The 25,993-nt window shown below is 40.7% G+C and overlaps 1 protein-coding gene across 1 annotated transcript in view; it reads left to right on the plus strand.

Moving 5' to 3' along the window:
- Window positions 1-25,442, plus strand: part of creg2 (cellular repressor of E1A-stimulated genes 2) — a 51,730-nt gene extending 26,288 nt beyond the window's left edge. Inside the window, exons 2-4 of the mRNA XM_059964433.1 lie at window positions 10,249-10,418; window positions 20,012-20,125; window positions 23,803-25,442. Coding sequence (XP_059820416.1) covers window positions 10,249-10,418; window positions 20,012-20,125; window positions 23,803-23,953 — 435 coding nt within the window. The 3' untranslated portion in view covers window positions 23,954-25,442. The remainder of the gene's footprint in view (window positions 1-10,248; window positions 10,419-20,011; window positions 20,126-23,802) is intronic.
- Window positions 25,443-25,993: the final 551 nt, after the last annotated feature.

The raw sequence follows: 25,993 nt of genomic DNA on the forward strand, positions 1-25,993 counted from the left end.
GTGTATGAAGTTCTCGGGTGTGTGTGAAGTTCTCGGGAGTGTATGGAGTTCTGAGGTGTGTATGGAGTTCTCGGGTGTGTATGGAGTTCTGAGGTGTGTTTAGAGTTCTCAGGTGTGTATGGAGTTCTCGGGTGTTTATGAAGTTCTCAGGTGTGTATGAAGTTCTCGGGTGTGTATGAAGTTCTCCGGTGTGTATGGAGTTCTCGGGTGTGTATGAAGTTCTCGGGTGTGTATGGAGTTCTCTGGTGTTTATGAAGTTCTCCGGTGTGTATGGAGTTCTCGGGTGTGTATGAAGTTCTCCGGTGTGTATGGAGTTCTCGGGTGTGTATGAAGTTCTCCGGTGTGTATGGAGTTCTCCGGTGTGTATGGAGTTCTCGGGTGTGTATGAAGTTCTCCGGTGAGTATGGAGTTCTCCGGTGTGTATGGAGTTCTCGGGTGTGTATGAAGTTCTCGGGTGTGTATGGAGTTCTCGGGTGTGTATGAAGTTCTCGGGTGTGTATGGAGTTCTCGGGTGTGTATGGAGTTCTCGGGTGTTTATGAAGTTCTCGGGTGTGTATGGAGTTCTCGGGTGTGTATGAAGTTCTCGGGTGTGTATGGAGTTCTCCGGTGTGTATGGAGTTCTCGGGTGTGTATGAGGTTCTCAGGTGTGTATGAAGTTCTCGGGTGTGTATGGAGTTCTCGGGTGTGTATGAAGTTCTCGGGTGTGTATGGAGTTCTCGGGTGTGTATGGAGTTCTCTGGTGTTTATGAAGTTCTCCGGTGTGTATGGAGTTCTCGGGTGATGACTTCACATGCTTCCTGAAACGTCAAAATTGAAGTGGGAATTGTCAATATGTGGAATTAAAATCAGGGCTCATGATACATGGTGGCCTCTTTTTAATTCCCTTTTTCCTGAAGCTTTGTTGCCTTACCCTCACTTATAAGCTTTAGACAGAGTGACCAATTGGAGTCATGCAGGTTTTGAAAAAGCTATTTAATTTTTTAAATTATTTGTTCACAAGGTGCTGTCCTGAGCAATTGCTTGGAATCTTTAGAAAGCACTGTTGTGTGGCCACGTTCCTTGTCAGGCGGTGTTAGCAAAGAATTCCAGTGTAGATCAGTGATAAATGGTTAATCAAAATTGACATAACAACACACACAAAATGCTGGTGGAACACAGCAGGCCAGGCAGCATCCATTGACATGTCCAAGTTCCCCTCTTGGACATGTCAACTTCAATTTGCCATTTAGCTATGATCTTCACTGCTTCATCATTATACTGGAATCCTTTGCTGCTTACAGCTCTGAAATGGCTGAACTCTGGTATCTATCATGATAGGGATCACAGTTTTGATACATCTGAATAGGAAACCAAGCAAAGATTTAAACTGTCCCTTACACCCACTTTTTGCTCATATGATCCATGATCATACGGATATCACTGTGATATTTTGGTTATTAGATTGTTTATTTTTGCCTCTAATCACTATTACTGGCACATAGCTTTGTTTTAGTGGCAGTGGAAGGAAGACCAATTCGTCACATTCTGTTTTTGGCACTATAATTTTGTGGGACTGTACAGGAGGACATTGTACGACTTGGCATGCTTTTGTACAATGCCCTGCTCTGATAAACCAGCATTGGATTGTTCAAAAATCCTGATGGTCAAGCAACTGGCTCACTCATCAGTGCAGAACGTGAGCCAGGAGCCCCGAGCATAATTCGCTTACTGAATTCACAAGGCATGAACTCCATTCAAAGGTTCTGCTTCAAGAAGGCCCTTGTGCACCTCATGTTAAACCAGGCTTGGTCTCCAAGGTTAATGGTAAACAAGGACTGTGCTATGGAGATAAATACTTACAGCAACATTAAACTTAACCACTGATAACGATACATACTTCTGTGATGATACTGGGTTTGCTGACCGCAAAGTTCTAAAATCAAATTATGTTAAGCTCTATCCAATATAAATAACCACAAGTACCCTCACTAAAGGGAGATTGTACTGTAACTATCCAATCTTCAAAGAGTAGCTCACTTCCCTGTTTATTCTCTATGGCAAGTTTAGCTACTATTTGAGTGGTGGGTCCCCTTCCCATTACTACCAAGGAGAAGATACTTCCAGCTAACAAAGTAATCACAGTTCATTTTATTTCAGTGATACACAATTAAATCCAAACCATATTCTTACAACACATTTAAAAAGTCACAGAGGATTTCTACCTTATGAAAGACTAACAGATTACAAACCATTTCGAACACACAAAGGATTTCCAAATCACAGCTACATTTTCTATAAACTAAAAGAACATGCCAATGATGTAGACAAACCAGTCGTTTGTCACAGAAATCAAAGGCAGAGGAGTGTTGTGTAGTTTACCCATGTTTCTTTCATGCTTCTTGATGTTCCTCAACCACTCCTAATAAGCCTGTACTGCTGTCGACATTTATAGTGTCTTTGCCACTTGGGTAACTTCACGCATATATGATATTGTTTCAAGTACCTTTTAACATAAATGTTCTAAAAACTTCATGGAGGCAGGGTTCCCAGGCACCCACAATTAATGCTGTGAAGAAGACTCCATGGATACAGAAATATCATAACATTAGTACATCAGTTATTGATGTGTAAATGACTGTTGCTTCCTTGAATTAAACAGCCTAGCCAGCGTTGTCTTTTGAAACAAGTCAAATTAAGTAACCCATTGTCTAATAAACTCTTCAGCAATAGGACAGGAGCTGTGAGCCAGCAAGTATATTATATACAGTGCTTCTGTTTGCAAAGCTGTTCGTTTCAACTTCAAACTGATTACTGTCTTCTATTTACATTAAGAACTGGTTGGTTTATTAGAGTTTTGACATACAGCAAGCCAAGTTGTACAAATCCCTGCTGTAGAATACCACAGAATTATAGAATCCAAAACAAAATGATCAAATTGGCCTCCTTTCCATTGTCTCTTAAACTAAGTTATGAGTGGAGCTGAATTTTAATTGAGAAACATCAAATTACTCAAAGCCATTGCTAAACCTACAGCCTTAAATGCTTCATGTGCACCATGACTGACTATTGGATTTTTTAATCTTTTCTGTAACATTTTTGCATTTGACCATAAAATTATAAGATATAGGAGCAGAATTAGGCAATTTGGCCCATCAAGTCTGCTTTACATTTGCTGACTTATTTTCCCTCTCAACTCTATTCCCCTATCTTCTCCCCATAACCTTCTTGTCCTCACTAATAAAGAAACTATCAAACTCCACTTTAAACGTACCAAATTAATTCTGCAGATTCACCCCCTTATGGCTAAAGACATTTCTCTTCACCTCTTTTCTAAAAGGACACATCTCTTTTCTGAGGCTGTGCCCTCTGGTCCTCGACTCTCCCACTATTGAAAACATCCTCTCCATGTCTCCCACGTTCTTCTAAACCCCAGCACGTATGGGCCAAGAGCATCAACCCTTTCATTCCCAGGATAATTTTCATGAACCTCCTCTGGACCCTCTCAAACACCAGCACATCCTTCCTTAGATATGGGGCCCAAAGCCTTTCTCAATATTCCAAATGTGGTCTCATCAATGCATAATAAAACCTCAGCATTATATCCTTGTTTTTATATTTTAGTACTCTCAAAATGAACGCTAACATTGCATTTGCCTTCCTTACCACCAAATCAACCGCAAGTTAATCTCTAGGGAATCCTGCATTAGGACTCCCAAGTCCCTTTGCACATCTGATTTCTGATTAGAAAATTGACTATGCCTTTATTCCTTCTGTCAAAGTGCATGTTCATTCACTTCTTTACCCTGTTTTCCATCTGCCACTTCTTTGCCCATCTCCAATCTGTCCAAGCCCTTCTGCAGACTACCTTCTTTGTCAACACTACCACCTGTCTTTGTAGCACCAACTAACGTAGACACAAAGCCATCAATTCCTTCATCCAGATCATTAATATGTAAAGAGAAAAGTGGCAGACCCAACTTCGAGCCCTGCAGAACTCCACGAGTCACTGGCAGCCAACCAGAAAAGACTCCCTTTATTCACATTCTTTGCCTTCTGCTCGTCAGCCAATCTTCTATCTTGTAAAACCATGGGCCCTTAGCTTGTGAAGTAGCCTCTCATGTGGCACCTTGTCAAATGCCTTCTGAAAATACTAGTACTTGTTGACTTATGAACTGCGAATCATAATTAGCTCATTTCTGTGGCTTGACTCTGGAGAGAGCCATATGTTCTGTCCGGCTCAATAACCACCTAAAACTCTTGTTATTGGTACAGGAAATGAAATGTTCACTCGTATCCTCTCACAATCTGTTCATAGTTGAAATTTGGAGTCAGTTTTAAAACCTTGATTATAATCTAGAGGTATGTATTCTGCAACGGTTGATTAGTTAAGCTCAGCCTAGACAACAATCAAAATACAACTGCAAAACATTGAGGTAGGTATTACTAGAGCAGAATTGCATATCAATATACCCAATTATGGTATCTTGCTCCAAATTTTCACCATTGCTGCTGTCTTGATTTGATGAGTTGTTTGACGTGTCTGTGGAACGGGAGATGTCAGAATGAGTTCCTTGTGAACTTTAGATACCAGTTTTAAAAAGAGAGTGGGGATCGTCAAGACTTGTTTGCAGAGTGGGAGATTGCTTGGGTTATTATTAACTTAGCAAGGGCCAATAAAAACAAGTTGGGTTTTAAGTGGAGCGACCATTATGGAAGTGGCCATTGTTAGAGTGGGCCAGGGATAGAGCAGAAGGCTTTGACTTAACCAGCTTCGACGAGAGCTGGCAGAGGCAAGGGAGCTGAGTCACTTAGAATCATTTATTTGATTCTAGAACTTAAATGTAAGTTAGAGCCAAAGGTATAACAAGCTCAGCATGCAGAGGCTGAGTAAGTGACATAGGTGAGTGTGAAGTTCATAGGTTTCAGAAGAAGGCACAGGTAAGAAGAGGTAACTTTTTTTGTTGTCTGTAGACAACAATAGTCCCTAATTCAGTGTAGGCAGGATGGTTGTTAAGGCAGTGCAATATTCCTCCTGTATGATGTGGGTACCCTGCTATCTCCCTGATGACTACATCTGTGGGAAGTGCACCCAACTTCAGCTCCTGATTGTACAGGTCAAGGAATTGGACTGAAGTGTTGCAGGAAGGCAGGGTTTCAGGTTCTTGGAGCTTTGGAATCTCTTTTGGAACAAGGATGACCTGTGCAAGAGAGATGGATTGTACCTAAATTGGTGAAGAAGCAATATCCTGGCTGGAAACCACCTCAGGAAGGTTTAAACTAGTTTTGCAGGGGAATGGGAACCAGGGCACCAGAAAGCCTTGCTGAGTACCAGGACAGGAAGTGGAGGGATGGAGAGAAAGGTAGATATCAGAGCCAGTAAAAAAGTAATAGATACGATGGGACGGATGGTTTGAAGTTTGTGTATTTTAATGCTGTGAGTATTATGGGTAAAGATGATGAGCTTAGAGCATGGATCACTGCATGGAATTGTCACGTTGAGGCCATTATAGAAAGTTGGTTGAGAGAGGGTCAGGATTGGGTGCTTAATGTGCCAGGGTTTCAGTGTTTCAAAAAAGATGGAGAGGGAGGTTAAAGTGGAGGGGGGAGGTTGCACTATTATTCAGGGACAGTATCACAGCTGCACTTAGAGGGGACATAATGGTGGACATTTATGTGAATAGAACTCAAAAATAGGAAGGGTGCAATCACTCTGATGGTATTATATTACAGAACCCCCAATAGCCACTGTGATATTGAGGAACAGATATGTAGGCCAATTAAGGAAAGTTGTAAAAACAATGCTATTGTCATGGGGAATTCAACTTCCCTAAAATAAACTGAGACCTTCTTAGTGCAAGGGGTTTAGATGGGGCAGAATTTGTTAGGTACATCTAATTTCTAAAATAAATATGTAGATAGTCCATCAAGAGGAGTGATGTTGGGTAATCAACCTGGCCAGGTAACGGACTTTTCAGTGGGTGAGCAGTTAGGGAACAGTGACCACAACTCCTTAAGTTTTAAGATAGTTGTAGATAAGCGTAAGCATGGACCTTGGAGCAGAGCAAATTACGAGAGCATTCAGCAGGAACAAGGTAGAGTTAATTGGGAACAGCTGTTTTTGGACAGGTCTACATCTGACAAGTGGAGGGTGTTTAAAGACCAGCTGCACAGAATTCAGGACAGGTACAGAACTGTGCAAAATACTCAAGCACATAAATATAGCTTGGATGCCTAAGACATTTGAATTACTGCAGTAATTTACTGTATTGCATTGTAATGCTGCTGCAAAAGAAAAACAAATGTGAGTGATGATAAACCTGACTCTGATATGGGTCTCTTGTGGAGTGAGAGTGGGAAGGGGCAAGGAGAGGGGAATCATGTTTGGGAAAGGGGAAGGGAGATGGGGAGAGAGGAAAGCACCAGAGAGACATTCTGTAATGATCAATAAACCAATTGTTTGGAACCAAGACCTTGCTTGGTGTGCCAGGACTGGGTGCGTTTGCACCTGTGCTACCTCCCCACCCCTGGCACTCCTTCACCTCCTGTCCCACACCCCTCCTGCGGCACAGCCCCCTCGCCATTCTCAACTTTGCTGCCACCAGAATTACAAACTTGCTCTCCACTCCACGTTGGCAAATACAGGCAGTCCTTGGGTTACGAACGTCCGACTTATGGACAACTTGAACTTACGAATGGACTGCCACAAAGCCTATTATATTAAAAATTCATCGGCTTGAGGAAGGAGAACGCCGTCCGCCATTTAAAATCAGATCATGTTGCCGTTAACACTGTGCTGAGTGTGTAACTTTGTATTTGGCTTAAATTTTTCTTAGCAAGATTCACCCTGACCCCCTTTTTCTAGTCAGCACCACCCTCACTTGTCCCATTTAACCTGTCTCAGTGCGGGTGGACTTTAGGACCGGGGGGTGCTCAGGACCTGCCGTCCGCGGCTGCTGCTGAATCCACAGTGTTTCTGTTCCATTGACAGACGCGGTAAACGAGTTAAAATTATGGATCAATAATTCCCATCTCATGTTTATTTCACTCTCCGCACAATTATATTTACTATGTGTGTGTAACCATGCCTCCAAAGCGTAAATCCACTGCAAGTGCTGGTGATGCATCAAAGAAAAAGAGAACGATCACAATTGAAAACAATTGGTTTAATTATTGAAATACATATGTTTCTTAAGTGTTTTACATGCATAGAAAGGTAAAATATATACCATATACTAAGACAAATGTTTGACTAACTGACACTAAATAAGACCAGATGTACCTGTTCTCACTTACGTACAAATCCGACTTAAAGACAGACTTAGGAATGGATCTCATTCGTAATCTGGGGACTGCCTGTACAATTGAGTTCAGAAGTCATGAAGTTATGTTGCAGCTTTATAAAACTAGTAAGGCTGCATCTGGAATATTGCAATCTGTTCTGGTTATCCCAACATAGGAAGAATGTTGAGACTTTAGAGAGGCTGCAGAAGAGGTTTACCAGGCTGTTGCTGAGCTTAGAGGGCACATACTACAATGAGAGGTTGTAGAAACCTGGGTTGTTTTCTCTGGAGCAGTGGAAGCTGAGGGGTGATCTGACTGAAACTTGTAAGAATGTGAGAGGCATAGTAATCTAGTAACCTAGGCTGAAGCGTCTGTTCCTATGCTGTACGGTTCTGTGTGTTCTGCTCTCAGGAAGGACAGTAAAAGCAGGATTTTTCTTTTTGGGAATATTACATCCTGGTGAGATTTTGCTTGTAAACTGCATTTTCCAACCCGAATTCAATCTAAGTTCCTTTTCAATACTCCACTTCACACTCAATTTTCTCGATTCCCATACCAACCAAGAGCAAAATGCACAGGGTTTGTAGGGAGGTGTGGGGTTTAGTAATTACAGGAATCACTAATAACACACAATTAATAGAGCCTCTGTTTCCTTGAAGCTTTGGAAGAGCAGTGCTTTTGTGGGCTGAGAACATCATCCCAGATAGTGTGCGGTAGAAGCTAAATGGTGCTGGCTGCAGAGTTCTGTTGTCTTATCTGGCTGGTTTTCAGTTTCTGGTGGTGAGTAAATGAATTTTGACAGTACCAAACACATCCTCTATGCCACTTATTCCTACTTGGAAATCACTCCATTCAGTAATCTAGGAAAAGTGATTGCAGTCCAACGTCTGCATGGCGACTTTGTAAACTTCTTCCAGGACCAGAGTGCAGGCATAACCGGCTGTTGTGAGAGTTTACCCAACATGCTCCAGGAAGTGACTGATTCTCTGTTATATTGCAGAATATTATTGCTATGTCAGATGATGCAAAACAAGGTTGCCCATGATGCCTGTTTACGCTTTAGTTAAGTTCATTTATTCGTAAAGTATGTGTGCAGTGTACAATTCTGACATTCTTCTCCTCCAGATAGCCAAAAAACAAAGAAAATCATGGAGGCCAGTTCAAAGAGCAAACCCACAGCCCCACCCACCACAAAAACAAAACGGCAAGATATTCATCAAATCTCCAAACTCTCCCCACAGAAAACACGATAAGAGCATCGGCCCCCAAATCCTCCTTCTCCACACAAAAAATGAATAAAAATACAACAAGAACCTCCAATCCCCCTGCCCCAGCACATAAAAAAATGAGGAAGAACTGCCAGAAAACACAGAATATAAAAACCATAAGACTGAAAAAGTCCATTGTCCAAATCCATAGACACAGAACCCTGGTAATGTCATCGAAAGAACAAGGCCTACCCCTGGGTCACAGGGAGTTACCCCAAAGCGATAGGCCACTCACAGGCTCCTTCTCTGGCAATGATCAAAAGGCAGGTAGTCAATGCCGATTGCAAGTCTTCCAGTAGCTGGTTTACCACCAGCAAAACAAATAGTTTCACTTCCTTACACAGGTTTGATGTGAATCACAGTTTTACTTGTTTGGTACGAATGGAATACACAACTGCTTTCTCCAAGAAACTGTCTTGCTCTGTCTTCTTCATTTTGTTCTACCTTCTTCAGCTGCTGCCTGACCTGCTGAGTGTTTCTACCTTCCTCTCAGTTACTTTATTTAGGATTTGTCAGCTGCACTAGACACCTGCAGAAAAGAAGTGAAACAACAAGGCTTGGGCTGGAATTAGGAGACAGACGTAGTATTTTGCAAAGTGAAGTAGTCAAGTTACGTAGCTGAATCTGTTCTTCTGATTAATCTAAGCATTACATAATTGTCAGAAATTCTGTTCTGTACTGCTTTTAGCTGCAAATGGATATTCCTGTCAATTCATGTAGGACCATACGTTTCCTCTGCTTGCTGGATGTAAATGGTTTCCCAACTGCTTCTCCTTTTATCTTAGACTTACCCTGCTTATTATTTTATTTGCTATCTTGACCTAAAATAGGTGAAAGTGAAAGGAAAATGTTGCCATGGGCTCATATAGAGCCTGTAAGTAAGATATTTAGTGTATGTGTGCGGTAAGAACAACAATTGGTGTAATTGCTCTATGGTGTGATGAAGAATGTGTTGGAGAGAAGGAAGTTGTAAAAGTGCCTGGGGTCTGCTGAAAAGCTCCTCTTTAACACCAACATTGCAAGTTAAGCAATTATTTTTATAGCTCATGTTCTGGAATCTATTTTGCATGGCAGATCTTCAAATCAAGAATCAACTTTATTCACCATATAAATGTACATATATTAGGAATTCACTGGGATGTTTTGGCATGATGTGCAACAAAAATAACATTTAATGATTATAAGAATAAAGAATTATATAAAAAATAAAGTTAGAGATTAAAGTACAGATATGGAATAAAATGAGCATAAATACATAAATACCAGCATGTACATTCCACAAATGTAAAAAAGGATTATAAAAAGTGATTTAAAATGTTTACAAAGCAATGCAGTGGCTGACGTAATGTATAGAGGGGGCTGGGGTGGAAAACTAGAATGGTTCATCAGGTTAACTGCCTGAGGGGAGAAACTTTTAAGATGGTGTGAGGTTTTTGTTTTAATAGCCCTATAGCACTTTCCTGAAGGGAGATTTTGGAAAAGGTCATCTCTGTTCCAAAAGTACTATGTCTTGATATATTCTCAACAGCTTCCAATGGTTTTCCCTAAATCTCCATGGTGTTTTTTTCTATTAATGACATAGATGCAAGTTGCTATTGGTTATTTGTACTGGCGACTTACTGCATCAGGTGCCAGGAACCTAACCAGAATGGTTGTTGCAGTGTTGACTTAAGAATAAATCTTTTCTCTGAATATAACACAGATGAAAATTTATTTTCAGATCAAAGGTCTGCCTTTTGGAAACATTTTTTTGATTAGCGATGGCTCCACAGACAACAGTACTGGTATTCCATTTTTCTACGTCACTCAAGCAGACAGAACAGTTGCAGATCTGACGAACAATCCCAGTGCTTCTCTGACGTTGTCAGAAACTGAGCCAAATTACTGCAGGTATGTCCAGCTCTTTCCCTGTTGAACAGATAAATTTCTATCTTAAGTTAATTGGATAAACTTGCCTTTCTCTGTATAAATCACAATTAAGGCATATCTATTCAGGGAAGAGAGTGAATTAACTTCCTACGACTTTTTGAGGGCCACAGCCAGAGCAAAACTGGAATGGTAATGAATGCAACTCAGTTACATTTTCAAAGGGCTTCAGAAGAAGAGAACCTGAAACCAAACTAATTTATTGTCTAAGCGATTCCAGTCAAGAAACTGTTCTGGTTGACTCTTAACTGCTTTCAGTTTTATTTGATGAAACAGAGCTGGGAAGTAAGTGACAGCATTCTCACAGACTTAGAGTGAATTTAATAATTAAAATGTTATTGTGGTTGCTGTGCAATTGTTTCCAATGTCTCTTTAGCCAGTATCAAGCAGGTTGGGTCAACTTGTCAGAGGAAGACTGCAGTTAAACCAACTGGTTCTGGAGAGATTACAGTTAGAGTTCTGGATAATATTTTAATGCTAGCTGCCATGTGGGAGGGTGGGCCTGGGTGTGAGGGGTGAATCTTTCCCAGCATCACTATCACCTGGGGTCATGCAGACCTGTAAATGGCAATTGCAGGCCCGTCATGTTACTCCGAGGTTTCTCATAAATGGTGGTCAAGTTCCTCTATAGTTGTAATTTTAAGGTAAAACTGAGCAAAATGTTTGTCACTCTCCTAGTATAGGAAATGTGGAAGCCTGATTAGTGGACTTTAAAAACACAGACATCCTTAAGGGAGATTTTTATGCTACTTGGAATTCCACCAGATTCCTCACCGCTGGCCCACGGTTCGTCTCCTAGCCCAACCTGGAGGTCAGCTCGGCACGAGGGCTTCTTAAACACATCACGAACACAAAGTAGTCTGGTTCGTCACATACAGTAGCAAAATACAAGATTCTCTGCTACCCACCCCAATCACTATCTTTTAATACAGCTCAGAGCTGGAACTAATTTAAATTTGCTTTTGAATTTTAAACAGCATGTTTTGAAGGATTTGCCCTCACTCCCTCTTTCCTATTGAGAAATTAATCAAAGACTTTGTTTCACAATTCACCCCAGCAATGATGTTATTCCCCCCCCCCCATTGTTTGCCATCGAACTGTGTGGCCCCATTAATGACTTAAGGAGAGAAATTAAATCAACAGGGTATGACCCCTAATAAATAGCACACTGTATGAATTAAAAGAATATGGTTGAGATATCATTATTATATTATGAATTGCCATTGGTTCTGTAAAATTTATTGCCTCACAGCCACCCCAACAGCCCCATTTCAGTGGGATCCTGAGGCCTATGTCACCGCCCACCCAGCAGAAAAAGTGAATGTTTTCTAGTAAGTGGCAGTGTATATGAGTCCTGATGAGGGTTCTTAGCCTGAAATGTTGGCTGTTTAATCCCCTCCATAGATGTTGTTTGACTTGCTTGAGTGTGTTGCTCAAGATTTCTAGCATCAGTGTGTTGGAATGTATCTTTAAGGATAGTGACTTATTAAATATGGATGTATCAGTTTTGGTATTTTTGATGATGTCTGATCAATCTTCTACCGGAAGTTTAGCACCCGCACAGCAACCTTGTAATGGTGTGCGTTCTCCTAAATGTCAAATAGCAAAGTGGATACTAATTTCAGAAAGATGTTTTATTTTTAGTTTCATTTGGCAGGGATTTGGTAAGACAGTAATTTGTAAAACAGAACCCTGCATATTCTAGTTAAAGTACACAATATATCAGAATCGGTACATTCTCCTTTATGGTGCCTTTAACATTTAAATATGTATTTATGGCTCTTCACAGATTATTTACAGTGGGTAGGGGCAAAGGTCAGTCAGGAAGTGGAGGAGAGGGGAGAGCAAAGTGGGAGGGAGAGCAGATCCCTGAGAACTGAAAACACGCCAAACCATGGGGAGCACGTGAAGCCAGTCAAGTGCAGTATCCAGAGATAGAGAACTGATGACATTGACATATTTAAACACATTGGATACAATTAAGATTTTGTTCTGTGAGCTAAGGTCCATCCATAGTATAAAACTGGTGGCAGTTAAGTCGAGAGAAACTTCAAAAGAATATAGATCAGCTAAGTGGATGGGAGAAGACACGAAAAATAGAAAATTATTTAGAAAAATGTGATGTCATTCACATTGTTAGTAAAAATTGGAATGGCCTTTAACATTGAAATATATATCATTGTCACTTCACAGGTTATTTTCAAACACTGAGATCAGATGGACTTGGCTGTTCTTGTACAGTTTTGATTGTATGGGTACAGCAAGCAGTCAGGAAGGCAAATGGCACAATGGCCATCTTTTTCGCAAGAGGACTTGAAAACTAGAGTGAAGCTATCTTCCTGAAGTGGCCACTTTATTAGGTGCACCTGCTCATTAATGCAACTATCTAATCAGCCAATCACGTGGCAACAACTCAATGCATAAAATCAAGCAGACATGGCCAAGGGGTTCAGACGAAACTTCAGAATGGGGAAGAAAGGTGATCTCAGTGACTTTGACTGTGAAATGATTGTTGGTACCAGATGGAGTCGGTTGAGTATCTCAGAAACTGCTGATCTCCTGGAATTTTCATTCACAGCAGTCTCTAGAGTTTACAGAGAATGGCGTGAAAAACAAAAAAACATGCGGTTCTGTGGGCAAAAACGCCTTGTTAATGAGTGGTCAGACTGGTTCAAACCGACAGTGTAGTGGTAGTCAATAGGTTATACCTCTGCCACGCAGTTAGCCGCTCCCACATGGGAGGAGTTCACGTATTGTACAAGCAACATTATCAATAAGGTTGGGTTGAATAGCCTGCATGGTGCCATGCTGGTGTGCTCTGCACTCTCTCTTAATATCAAACGTAGCATTTTGTCAGGAGTGGTTGGTCGTCAGTGAACTCGGGCTACAGACCGAAGGTGGTCCCCAACAACAAAAAAATTACAATAAGAATGTTCTTGTTCATATACGTCTATGAAAAATATCCAAAGTCTTATCAAACTAAACTGCCTATGCAAGTGGATGCATTGTTACTTCCTGCGGGCCACAAGACTGGGGAAGTACACAGACACAGACACAGCGGAGAGTCAATCAAACTCTCATGGAAAAGAAAGAAAAGCAGACTTGTGTAGTCCAGATCAATAAAATAATAAATAAACAAACAGGTAAATGAAGTGATTACCTGCAGTGTCTACATCTACTTACCTAATAAACCCCCTGAGACATTTGATTTCAGTCCAGGGGACTTTGAGAGATGGCTCACATGCTTTAAGAGATTTAGAGTTGCAAACAATCTCAGTCAGGCTTTAGAAGAGCATCAAGTCAGCACACTGATATACTGCATAGGTGACAAAGCCAATGACATCATGGGTGGATTAGGACTGAGAGATGCTCAGAAAAGGGAGTACAAAACAGTGCAGGACAAATTCAAAGAAAATTTCACAGGAAAGCAAAAGGTAATGTATGAGAGGGCAAAGTTTTGCTTGGGGCTCTAGACTCAAATGGACAAGGCTGGTGTTGCTATGGTTCAGTTGCTAAGTGAGGCAGTGACGTTCAAACTGGACATTGGGGCAGATGTCACAGCCATCACCGAATGTCTGTTCACAAAACTGTTGAAGAAAACAGGCATTGCGCTAAACCCAACAAAGAAAGTACTCATGAGGCCAGGGAAACATAAGCTCAGTGTGAAAGGAATGTTTACTACTTCCTCCCATAAAAATGAGCAACAGTTAAAAGAAGATGTCAATGTTGTTCAGAATATTTTATGACCACTACTGGGATGACATGCCATTGAGAAGCTGAACCTCTTTGCAAGATTGGGTTTGCTAAACAATGTTCAGTGGCAGAAGAAGTACCTGGAGTTGTTCACAGTCCTGGGGGTACTGAAAGAAGAGTATCCTATCCAGTTGAGGCCACAAGTGATGCCCTACTGTTTGACCACAGCCAGGCTTATACCAGTCCCATTGATGAGCAAAGTCAAAGCTGAACTTGAGAGAATTGAGGCATTTGACTTCATAACTGAAGTGAATGATGTATGGGCATTGTTTCTGTTCCTAGGCCAAATGGCACAGTGAGGATCTGTATCAATCTAACAAAATTGAATAACGCAGTAAGCTGGGAGACGTCAATCCTGCCCTCTGTTGAGCACAAATTGGGTATACTGGGTGGAGCAAAGTTCTTCACCAAACTAGATGCAAACTCGAGTTCTGTCAGATCCATTTAACACCTGAGTCACAGAAGCTCATTACCCCTTTTCATGCCATGTGAATGCTATGCCTTCAAAAGAGTCCCTTTCGTCATCTTATCTGCCCCTCCCTAAGCTCTTACAGGTGAGGATGAACCAAATTTTGGAGGGACTGGAAGGAGTAGTCTGCCACGTTGATGATATACTCATCTTCGGAGCCTCAAGTGAGGAACATAACAAAAGAGTGAAAGCTGCCTTGGAGAAGCTGAAGCAGGCTGAACACAAAGAAATGTGAATTTGCAAAGTTGGAGGTAAAGTTCTTGGGCCACCAACTGTCCTCAGAGGGAGTGCAACCAGATTCAGATAAACTGGCTGGAGTTAAGAACGTGGAACAATCTACGAATATATCAAAGATCTGCTCTGTGCTTGGCATGGTAAACCAGCTGGGAAGGTTCATTCCAGATTTAGCCAAGAAAACAAAGTCATTATGTGCCCTGCTTTCTCAGAGAAATGTGTGGATCTGGATTGCACCACGGGAGAAATCGGTCTCACGACTTAAAGCAGAACTTTTCTCACCACCAACATTGGTATTCTTCGATCCAAACAAAGCAACCAAGGCCTCAGCAAATGCCTCTTTCATTGGCTCATGCAGAATAGCAGTGGCGCATGGAAACCAGTGGCGTTTGCATCAAGAGTACTGACTCACTGAACAGCATTACGCCCAAATTGAAAAGGAAACATTTCCCTGGCAAATTTTTCACAACACTAGACACTCTGTTGAGGATGCCATGCAAAAGTGAGTGGACGGAAGCTGACTCTGCTGTCATGGAAGATCGAACATCTACTTAGCTCAGGTATGTGAAAGCTGGCCTGCATCACAGAGTAAACTGGATAAAATTCTCACTGAGTTGAGAAGTCTGCAGCAAGCTCATGCAGTACTGTGAATGTGGATGGTCAGCCGTTCGAAAGGGAACTCATGAACTCAGGCCTTACTGGCTTGATAGAGATACACTCACCACTCTTGATGGTTTGCTGCTAAAGGGCTCCAAACTCATCATTCCTGCTTCTATGCACGCTAAAATCCTCAGTCAAATCCACCAAGGACATCGAGGCATCGAAAAGTGCCGCTTAGAAGCAAGGCAATCCATATGGTGGCCAGGTCTGAGCACATAGTTGGAGGTTATGTAAGACAACGTGAAGCATGCAGGAAACTGTACAAAAATCGTGCTGAACCTCTCTGTCCCACAGAATTCCCAGATTTTCCATGGCAAGTTGCAGGCACAGACATTTTCAAGCTGATTGAGACACCACCACGTGTGAAAGTGAAGAGCATGCATGATCTCAGACACAGAGCAAAATCTTTGTTGCCGCTCAGGAGTGGTGAAGCTGTTTGGGTTTCAGACCAATTCACCAACGGAGCAGTAGTCCAGCAGCATGCACCATGATCGTTTGTGATCAGAGCATCACAAAGTGAAATCGGGCAGAACAGGTGTGTGCTCATCAGCCCTCAAAGTCCACAAAAGGTAGAGGAAGAAATACAGTGGTCTTTATGACAAGGCCCATTTACTTGAGGTGGACGTGTCTGTTCACCTCCATCTTCTCCAGAACTTTCAGGAACCTATGCCAGCTATGGCTGTTCATCTGTCCCATCACAGAGATATACTCCATAGCCTAATAGTTTAGGGCAAGTGACTAAAGAGACAGAATAATCCTCTCACTTTGCCGGAGTGTTCAGGTAATCTACCCCGACCTCCATTAGATTTAGTGTCTTTTAAAAAGAGTTCAAATGTTGAAAACATTTCATGAAATTAGAATGTTCTTAAAAAAAGGAGGAAAACAAAGAGAGAGACGGACCGTTAAAAACAAAGAGAAAAACAGCTACAATGTTGGCAATTCTTTTTTATGTTCATGTAAGGAGCATAGTTTCGTGCTATTGGTAAAGTGAACCAAATCACTCAGATTTAGTGACCATAATTTCAATGCAGTTCTATAGACAGGAAGTTCATACCTAGTTCTTTTTTCCAAGGAGGGGAGATGTAGTGGTAGTTAGTAGTGTTATTCCAATGCCACTCCCACATGGGAGGAGTTCACATATTGTACAAACAGCGCTATCAATAAAGTTGAGTTGAATAACCTGCATGGTGCTGTGCTGGTGTGTGTTCTGCACTCTCCCACAATATCGACAGAAAGGTGACGTTTACTCAAATAACCATGTGTCACAACAGTGGTGTACAGAAGAGCATCTGAGAACACACAGCACATCAAACCCTGAAGTGGGTGGGTTATGGCTGTGAGTTCCACTCCTGTACCTGTTAAACTGGTCACTGAGTAAATGTGCCTGGTGAGATCACATCAGAAATATTGTGTTTAGAATTGTTCTCACTGGCTAACGATAGACTGATCAGAATCAGGTTTATTATCGTTGCCTTATATGAGGTGCAATTTGTTGTTTTATGCCAGCAGTACAATTCAAAGACATAAAATTACCATAGATTTCAGAATAAATAAACAGTGCAAAAAGGAGGAATCATGAGGAATAACAGAGGAAGTGCAACATGGTTTACTAGATTAATATTGACATTGATTTATTATTGTCACATCTTGTACCAAGACCAAGATACAGTGAAAAGCTTGTCCTGCATACTGACCGTACAGCTTAGTACATTGAACTAAATAAGGTAGAATAGTAACTATGCAGAATAACGTGTAAAAGCTACCAAAAATGTGCATTGTAGGTAAATGATAAAGAGTAATATCATAGCGAGGTAGATTGTGAGGCCAAGCGTCTTATTTTATCACACAAGAGGTCCATTCAAGAGCTGCTGGCCAGGAATTTGGATACCCTTTGTCACCAATCCATGTTGCTGGACTTCGAATGTGGAGAGGAGGCCTAACTTTTTATTCTTCCATATCCATGTCCCTAAACCCTAACCTGACCTCTAGCTACTCTACATCACTGTTTTGAAATCTTAACCTGACCCCTAACTCGCCTCTATCTCCCCAAAACCACTCCTACAAATTTAACAAAACAAATAAGTCTGAGCCACAATTTCAAGAGACTGCAGCTTAGCACCATCTTGAATTCAGTGTGTCCTCTCTGTGATCAACTGTGACATTTCCCATTATCTCAAGTGTAGCCCCTCCACATCTTCACCCCCTCCCTTTCTATCATGTCTAAAACAACAAAATCTAGGAACGCTGGCCTCATGCAACCATGTCTCTGTAATGACAACAACATTGTAATTCTGTGTACTAATCCAAGCTCTTAAGTTCATTCTCCTTATCCATTATACTCCTTGTGTTGAAATAGACAGATTTCACCCTCTTAGCCCCACCATCTATCTTTGTTTGCCCATTGCTGTGCCTCCATTCAGTCTTACTTGTCATGCCATCTTTCTTGTCCTCAACTTCACCACCTATTGCCCTCGTCTGTGGTTCTCATCCACTTACTTGCCACTTTAGCAAATCTCCCAGCAAGGTTCCCTTCCAGTTCAAATTGCAAACCATCTTGTTTGTACAGGTTCTACCTCCCTTGAAAGAGCCCCAGTGATCCATAAAACTGGAGCTCTCCCTTCTGTACCAGTTCGTTTGCGAAGTATCAAACTGCACTATTTCTCACCCCGCAAGCAGTGGCATGGGTAATAATCCTGAGATTACAGTGATGGAAATCTGGTTTTTTAACTACCCACCCAGCTCCCTAAAATCCCTTGCAGTATCTCATCTCTGCTCATACCTATGTCATTGGTAACCTGTATTTTAGAGCTACACTCGGTGCCCAACGAGTCTGCACTGCCCTATCACAGCCATGTGACCAATTAACCTAAACCCTGCACATCTTTGCAATAGAACAGTACTGAACAGGAACAAGGCCTTTGGCCCACAAAATTGAACCAGCTAAAAAGTAAATCGAAAAACCCCAAAAACTATTCCCTCCTACCTACACACTGCCCATATTCCCCCATCTTCCTCATATTTATGTGTTCGTCTAAACATCTCTTCAAAACCTCTAATGTATTTGTCTCTGCCATCATACCAGGGAACTGGACCAGCCAGACGATATCCATGTGGTCACGGGGGAGAACATACAAACTCCCTGTAGACTCCGGCAGGAATTGAACCTGGGTCACTTGTGCTGTAATACGATTAACACTATCCGCCATACTACCATGTCAGCCCATTTGGACCGCAACCATTGGCTACTCACCCTTCCCTCTTAGAAAGTCTGATAACGGTTGCGAGACATCCTTGCCCAAGGCACCAGGGAGGCAACATTCCATCATGGAGTCATGATTGCACACAGAGAAGCCTACCTGCATCTCTTACTATTGAGTCCCCTATCGCTATCACTCTGCCAGAGCTCATCCTCCCCTTCTTTGCCTCATAGCTGGGCATGGTGCCACTAACCCAGCTACTGCTGCTGGCCTCTGATGTATCATCTTCCCCAACAACCTCCAAAGGGATGTGCCTGTTACTGAAGGGATTGCCCACACTGACTGTTTACTCCCTTGTTGCTCACCTATTAGTAGTCTACACCGGAGGTGCGATTTCTCACGATCACAATGCTCATCAATGATACCCTCAGCCTCCCAGATGATCCACCTGCACCTCCAGGACATTGGCCTGGTCTGTCAACACTTCATACAGATGTAGTTGTCAGGGAGGCCATGAGCTGCTTTGACTTCCAATATCTCGCAGGAGAAGCATTCCACTGCTATTTTGTCAACTTTACCTAAGACAAAGTTCAGATCAACAGGAAAATTAAAAACTAACCGATTCTTACCTTCTGCCCCTCTTTGACAAAGGTTCAGTGCCCCACTCTTACACTTCTCCCAATGGCTACTCCAAAGAACGATTTGACAATATTCCAAGGAGCAATATAGTGAATGTCAAAGGTTTGGAGCTGCAAATCTTCCATATTCTGAGGTTGCTGATGTTTACCTCTCCAAACAATTCCATTGCAAGACGGCTGAGGCATCCTGGAGGATGAATGGCAATAGACTGTGAGCTGGAAGAAAACCAGCAGAACAGATCAAAAGCAATCCCAGATTCTGAAAAAATCCAAGCTCATTGTGTTGCTTATGAAGTACTTACATGTTTTTAAAATAAAAAATGTCTGGATTACCTAGAATTCACTGAAACGGCTGAAGAGAAAAATGCAGGAAATCTAACTACTGTCAGGCTGGGTCTCCCATCAAAAAATAGAATTTGGACCATATATGAATTGGCATTTTTTTTAAGACAATCAGGAATTCAATATCTCTGGATCTGTAATGCATCCAAATGATAATCTCATGAAGCAAAATGAGTTAGTCCCACACCAAATGTGTTAATCTTGGTTAATCTGCTAGTTATATTTTTCCTATATATTCTTTTCTATATCTTTATCTGTGCATAGGCAAAATGCCATTAACAGCGAGGATCCGAGATGTAGCAAGCTGACTGTTACAGGCCAAATGGTGACTGTGTCCTCTGACGATACTGAATTTGCAAAACAAGCCCTCTTTTCAAGGTTTGTCATTTAATCATACTGACCACTATAATTTATCTGTAAATTAATGTCTCTGACATGAACTTCATCCAATTAGGAAGTCAGAGTAATATGAATTGCACGTCTTCAAAGTCAGAATGTTTCAGCGTTATTATATACTACTAAGAATAATTCAAAACTGAGTCTTATGTGCCTTCTATGAAACATCTGTTCTGATACTTTTACACATCATGCCAGCTGAGTTAGTTTCTTCAAAAATTAGAAATAAGTAAATGGCATGTCTTGGTTTCTTCAGACAGAAAATCTTTCATGAGCCAAACTTTGTTGAGTCTTAACACTTGATCTAGATCACAGTTCCATCTAGTTACTATTATAATCTATTAATTGGGAGAGATTTTTAAATATTGTTTTTCCATAATGGAAATGTCTGTTATATCAGTTTCATAATACAGCAGGTTCTTTTCCCAGGTGGAAGCTAAAAGGAATTAGACCATCAGACATTGGAGCAGAATTAGGCTATTTGGCCCATCAGGTCTGCTCCACCATTCAATCAGGGCTCCAACCACTAACAAGAGAAAATCTGCAGATGCTGGAAATGCAAGTAAAAATCAGGGCTGTTTTGTTTAACCTCATTCTCCTGCGTTCTCCATGTAACTCTTAATCCCTTTACCAATCAAGAGCCTATCAATATTGGCTTTAAATACATGCAATGGCTTGGCCTTTACCACTCTCTGTAGCAATAATTCCACAGATTCACCACCCACCGGCTGAAGAAATTACTCCTCATCTCAATTTTAAAGGAAAAATCTCTTTATTCTTAGTCTGTGCCTTCGGATCCTAGATGCCCGCACTAATGGAAGAATCCTCTCCACATCCAGTCTCTCAAGGCCTTTTAGTATTTTAATGAAATCCCCCTCATTGTTCTAAACTCTTTCAAGTCAGGCTCATCAACCACTCCTCATATATTAAGTCTTTCATTCCTGTGATCATTCATCTTCAAATTTTACTTATTCTTCAATGTAAGTAAAATTCCTAATAAACTCTTCCAGCCTTACTGCTGATAGCAATGCTGATAAATATCATTGTATATGATTCCCTCGGGTTTGTGAGAAGAGGTTGAGGAATGTCTGTAGCAACATGGATGATAACAAAATTATATCAGAATCCTGAAACCAGTCTAGGATATGACTCATTTCGCCTAGCGGCTTAATATAGGGGGTGATACTTAAAGAAATCTCGTTTGGGTGGATGCTGTGTGATGTATCCCCTGTTACAAATCAGTATCCCGAAATAACAAACAGTATACAATATGTGATTAAACAATTAAGCTTTATAGCTCTTACTTTGACTATATGGTTAGTAGAGAAACAAAATATAAAAGAAAAAGGGCCCAAATCTTATTAAGCAGTCTGTGCACAAAGTTGGAGTTCACTTCTTCTACCATCGGTCTCCTCCGAGCATTGCCGACCTTCGGACCCCCGCTCCGAGTCCACCCCATCCGGGAGTCTAACAAATCTCTCCATTCACGTCGTCTCTCTTCATCTCTCTCTCTCCCTCTCTGGCAAAAGCCTGCGACATCAACTGCTTCCAGAATCACAAGACAGGGAAAGAAAATCCTGATTGGCTCACATGTGTCCACAGTCCCATTATCTCCAGCCATAACCCAAACATTGCTGCTACAGAGAAACCGTTACTGCAGCAGTGAACATTACAGACAGGACATTACATTAGCAGTGCACCCTTACAGCACGTTATAGATACAAATTTCCCTGGGTTCATTTGGATTTTGGCAGAACTCAATAGGGATAACCGAGTTCTGCTACAAACACTATTGGGGCAGATATTTTATTTTTCTACCTGCCAATTTTAAAAAAATCAACATTGAGTTAAAAATCCCTCCTGTTGAAGAGAGTACTTGACCATGAAAGGATGGTGACTGAAACCTGAAGTTGGGGCCTGAGTTAGGGATGGAATGAAAGCAGTGATGAATAAAATGGGCAATAATAATTAAGGGGATGTCCTAAGGAGATTCATAAAGGCAAGGATTGAAATGATAAGGAAGAAAATTACATTGGATGGAAACCCCAGAGAGGACTGCAAAAGTAAGTGAAAGAATGCAGACAAAAAAAAACACATGGTGTTGGTGGAAGAAAATATTTATTATTATCAAGGGCAGCATTGATTATCCATCCCTAATTTCCCTTGTGAAACATTGTGCTAAGGTGCTGAATTGAATCTATAATGCTGGTTCCAAACTTCTTAGTCAAAGGAAACATCCTCACTGTATCTACTCTTTATTGTATTCTAACAATTTTGTAAGTTTCATTGAGGTCACCTCTCATTCTTCTGAACGCTGGAGGACTCAGCCTGTTGGATCACTTCTCATTTGTCAGGACTGCCATTCCAGGAACTAGTCTGTTGAATTTAGTTGCACTCCGTTGAGAGCAAGTGTGTCCCTTTTTAGGCAAGACCAAAACTATAATCAGAACTCCAGGTGTGTCCTCACCAAGGCTCATTACAATTACAGAAAATGACTTGTTTCTGTATAGCACAAAGTTTGTCCGGGCTATTCCCAGGTAATGAACAGTGTGTTTTACAGATGTCCGTAAGCTGATTTTGTCCAGGAACCAAAAAATACACAAAAATTACTCAATATGGTAGCTATACATCCGTGGTGTTTGTAATGAAAGGCATCAAAAGCATGTTTGACTGGTAAGAAAGAATATTACTAAAAATGGAGAGGGACAGGAAGCTAGTTTTTCCATTCATTGGAATTAATGTGTGTACAGACATTGGACTTTTGAATATTATGGGAGCTCATTCATATAAACAGATGTCCATCAGTCAGACCTTCTAAATCCAGGAATAGAATGTATGTGAAAACCATTTTTAATAGTCTCATCCCCTGTTTTGCCCTTCTGTTCAATACTGCCTTGCTACAACAGATAACAACAAACTGCTATGGACTTTTATAGAACATAGAATAGTACAGCACATTACAGGCCCTTCAGCCCACACTGTTGTGCCGACCCTCAAACCCTGCCTCCCATATAACCCCCCAACTTAAATTCCTCCATATTCCTGTCTAGTAGTCTCTTAAATTTCACTAGTGTATCTGCCTCCACCACTGACTCAGGCAGTGCATTCCATGCACCAACCACTCTCTGAGTGAAAAACCTTCCTCTAATATCCCCCTTGAACTTCCCTCCCCTTACCTTAAAGCCATGTCCTCTTGTACTGAGCAGTGGTGCCCTGGGGAAGAGGCGCTGGCTGTCCACTCTGTCTTGTCCTATGGGATTTTACTTCTTACTAAACCTCAAGGTCCTCCCCCTTCTCTGTGTTTTGACCCTTTCTGACATTGCTGCCTCAAACTAACATAAATTTGAGATATTACTTTCTATTTAATAAGCACTATAGAAGTATAAGGGCCCAGAAATATTTTTTTCATTGTTAGTTTATTCTCTATTTTCATTGCTCATAAAGTCCATGAGGAGTTTTGCTATCTGGTTAAGAGCATAACTGCAATTAACAACATGGTAAATTTAATCAACAAAGGCATCCTCTGAAGAAGTTTTGTTTTGGCAGATCTGCAAATACAATTATAAAATGTTTTAAACGTAAGTAAAACTATGTATAAAAGCACAGTTGTACAGTTGAACTTGGTATTTGTTGAAACATTTAACTGTTTGTACCAACAGACATCCAGTGATGAAGAAGTGGTCTCAAGAACATAATTGGTTCTTTATGAAAATGAATATTCAACAAGTATGGCTCCAGAACTGGTTTGGAGGGGTTACCATAATCCCAGTAGAAGATTATTTCAAAGCCAACCCAATGAGGATTGAATAGGTTTTAAAAGAGCACACAGAAGAGAATAAAATATTGTTTACAGTTTTTCTGGGTATCCATTTTGTATCTTCAGGGTGGAAATCCTGTATTTCATTATGGGCATACTGGTTGGGTATCGAAGGAACAAGATATTTATTACTTTCAAGGGCAGCATTGATTGTCCATCCCTAATTTCCCTTGTGAAAATAGTAATTAACCTTCTTAAACCCCTGTGTAGTTCAGGTGGTAAAGGTACTACCATGGTCGTGTTGTTCAGAAATTCTGGGAACTGGGAGGAGATACAGCATCTTTGCATCTTCTCCTTGCAGTATTCATTGCTTACTCCATTACTAATTGCATTGATGTGCTGTCATATGCTGCAAAGAATGGGTAGCTACATCTCAATTCTGTAGTTGATTTTGTCCATAAACCAAAAAATACACAAAAATTGTGTTAAGTGCTTACACAAAAAGATTGTGGTTTGGAACTTCTCATTATTTTAACAAAATCCTGCGAACTCCTATGGGATTTCAAGTTTGCTTTTCTGCCTTGAGATTAACCCATAACAGCATGCAGCTTCCAGAATTTAATTACAGAATACTATGGCTTGAATTATTTATTCCGCATTAGTGTATATTAGTATATGTTAACCATACTGCTTGCTTGAAATATTTCAAATTTCAGGGAAGTACATTAGTTTGTTGTAGCATTTTATGATTGTTTGTTATCAAATGTCATGGATTTTGATATAATATTGTTACAGAATGGTATTTTATCCCAGCAATGTATTTACATGTCATATGTTGAAAAGCTATGATGTGTAGAACAGGTACAGACAAGAGAGTGTTTTGTAATAAGCTTGGTATTTGTTGAAACATTTAAAGGTTTGTGCAAGCAGACATCCAGTGATGAAGAAGTGGCCTCCAGCAGTTTCTGTGTACTGCGTGGCCATGGTATGAAGCCCATGCCTAAAATCATTTCAAATGTGCAGGGTGCTTTTGACTCAACTACCTTTTGGGTACAGCTGCTATGTTGAATAACCTGTGGTGATTCACATAATTTGTAATGGAACAAAATGTTGTACATTTGTCATCTTACGTACAAAACTTTTCATGCAAAAACTTGCCCAATTTGATTTCTTGGAATATTTAAAAAACACATGAAAGGCTTTCTGGGACTAAATAATGGTTAAAGCATTATGAAATGAATTGATTTCTTTTCCCTGTGTTTGTTAATAGTTAACTAAACCAGATAAGTTAATTATTAATTATTATTGACATTTTCAAGTTACAACAGTGGAATTTCATGAGAATATTGCAGTGTCTTTTGTCTGTGGATCGATGACTCATTCTTCTGTGCTATGACTCTGTCTCTCCACCTAGAAGATTCTTTTTCAAAACCTCGCCCTTTGACAAGCCACTTCCAGCCACGTTGCCTTCCAATTCCTTCATGTTTCTATGTAACACTTTAAAAGTTTTTATTTGATTAAAGGCACTGTAAAAATACATTGTTATAGCTCCTGTTGATACAGTTAGTATTGAAAAATTTAAAACTTTAAAGCACTTTCTTTAGAGATACAACTTGAAATGTTTGGCGATTTCCAAAGAGTAGATTCTTACGTGAATTTTAGTGAGAAATGAATGTTACGTACACATGAAATATGCTAGTGAAATGTTGCTAGGTGTTTATAAAACCAAATGGACTATATGGGCTATATTAACATATCTGAATCATTTAAAAAGGATATTGCCATCAAATAGTCATTGTAGACAGTAATTGATCTACTAATGAACTTAGTGGCAAAATAACCTGGAATATTATTGATTCTGTGGCTAAGAAAGAGCTGTTTTTTAACATATATTTATTGTACACTTCTCTATCCCTGAATATGGGGAAGCAATGTTTCTATCATCATTCTTAATACATAGCCTATATTTCTCAAACCCAGTTTCCCCACCCAGAACATAATCTAAATGCTCCCACTATAGGGATAGGGATTGAGAAATTAGTTTCATTGATACAAGTGGAAAGAACCAATGCACGACTATCTATTACTTTTCA

This window comes from Hypanus sabinus, chromosome 3 (genome assembly GCF_030144855.1).
Source record: "Hypanus sabinus isolate sHypSab1 chromosome 3, sHypSab1.hap1, whole genome shotgun sequence".
NCBI lineage: Eukaryota > Metazoa > Chordata > Chondrichthyes > Myliobatiformes > Dasyatidae > Hypanus > Hypanus sabinus.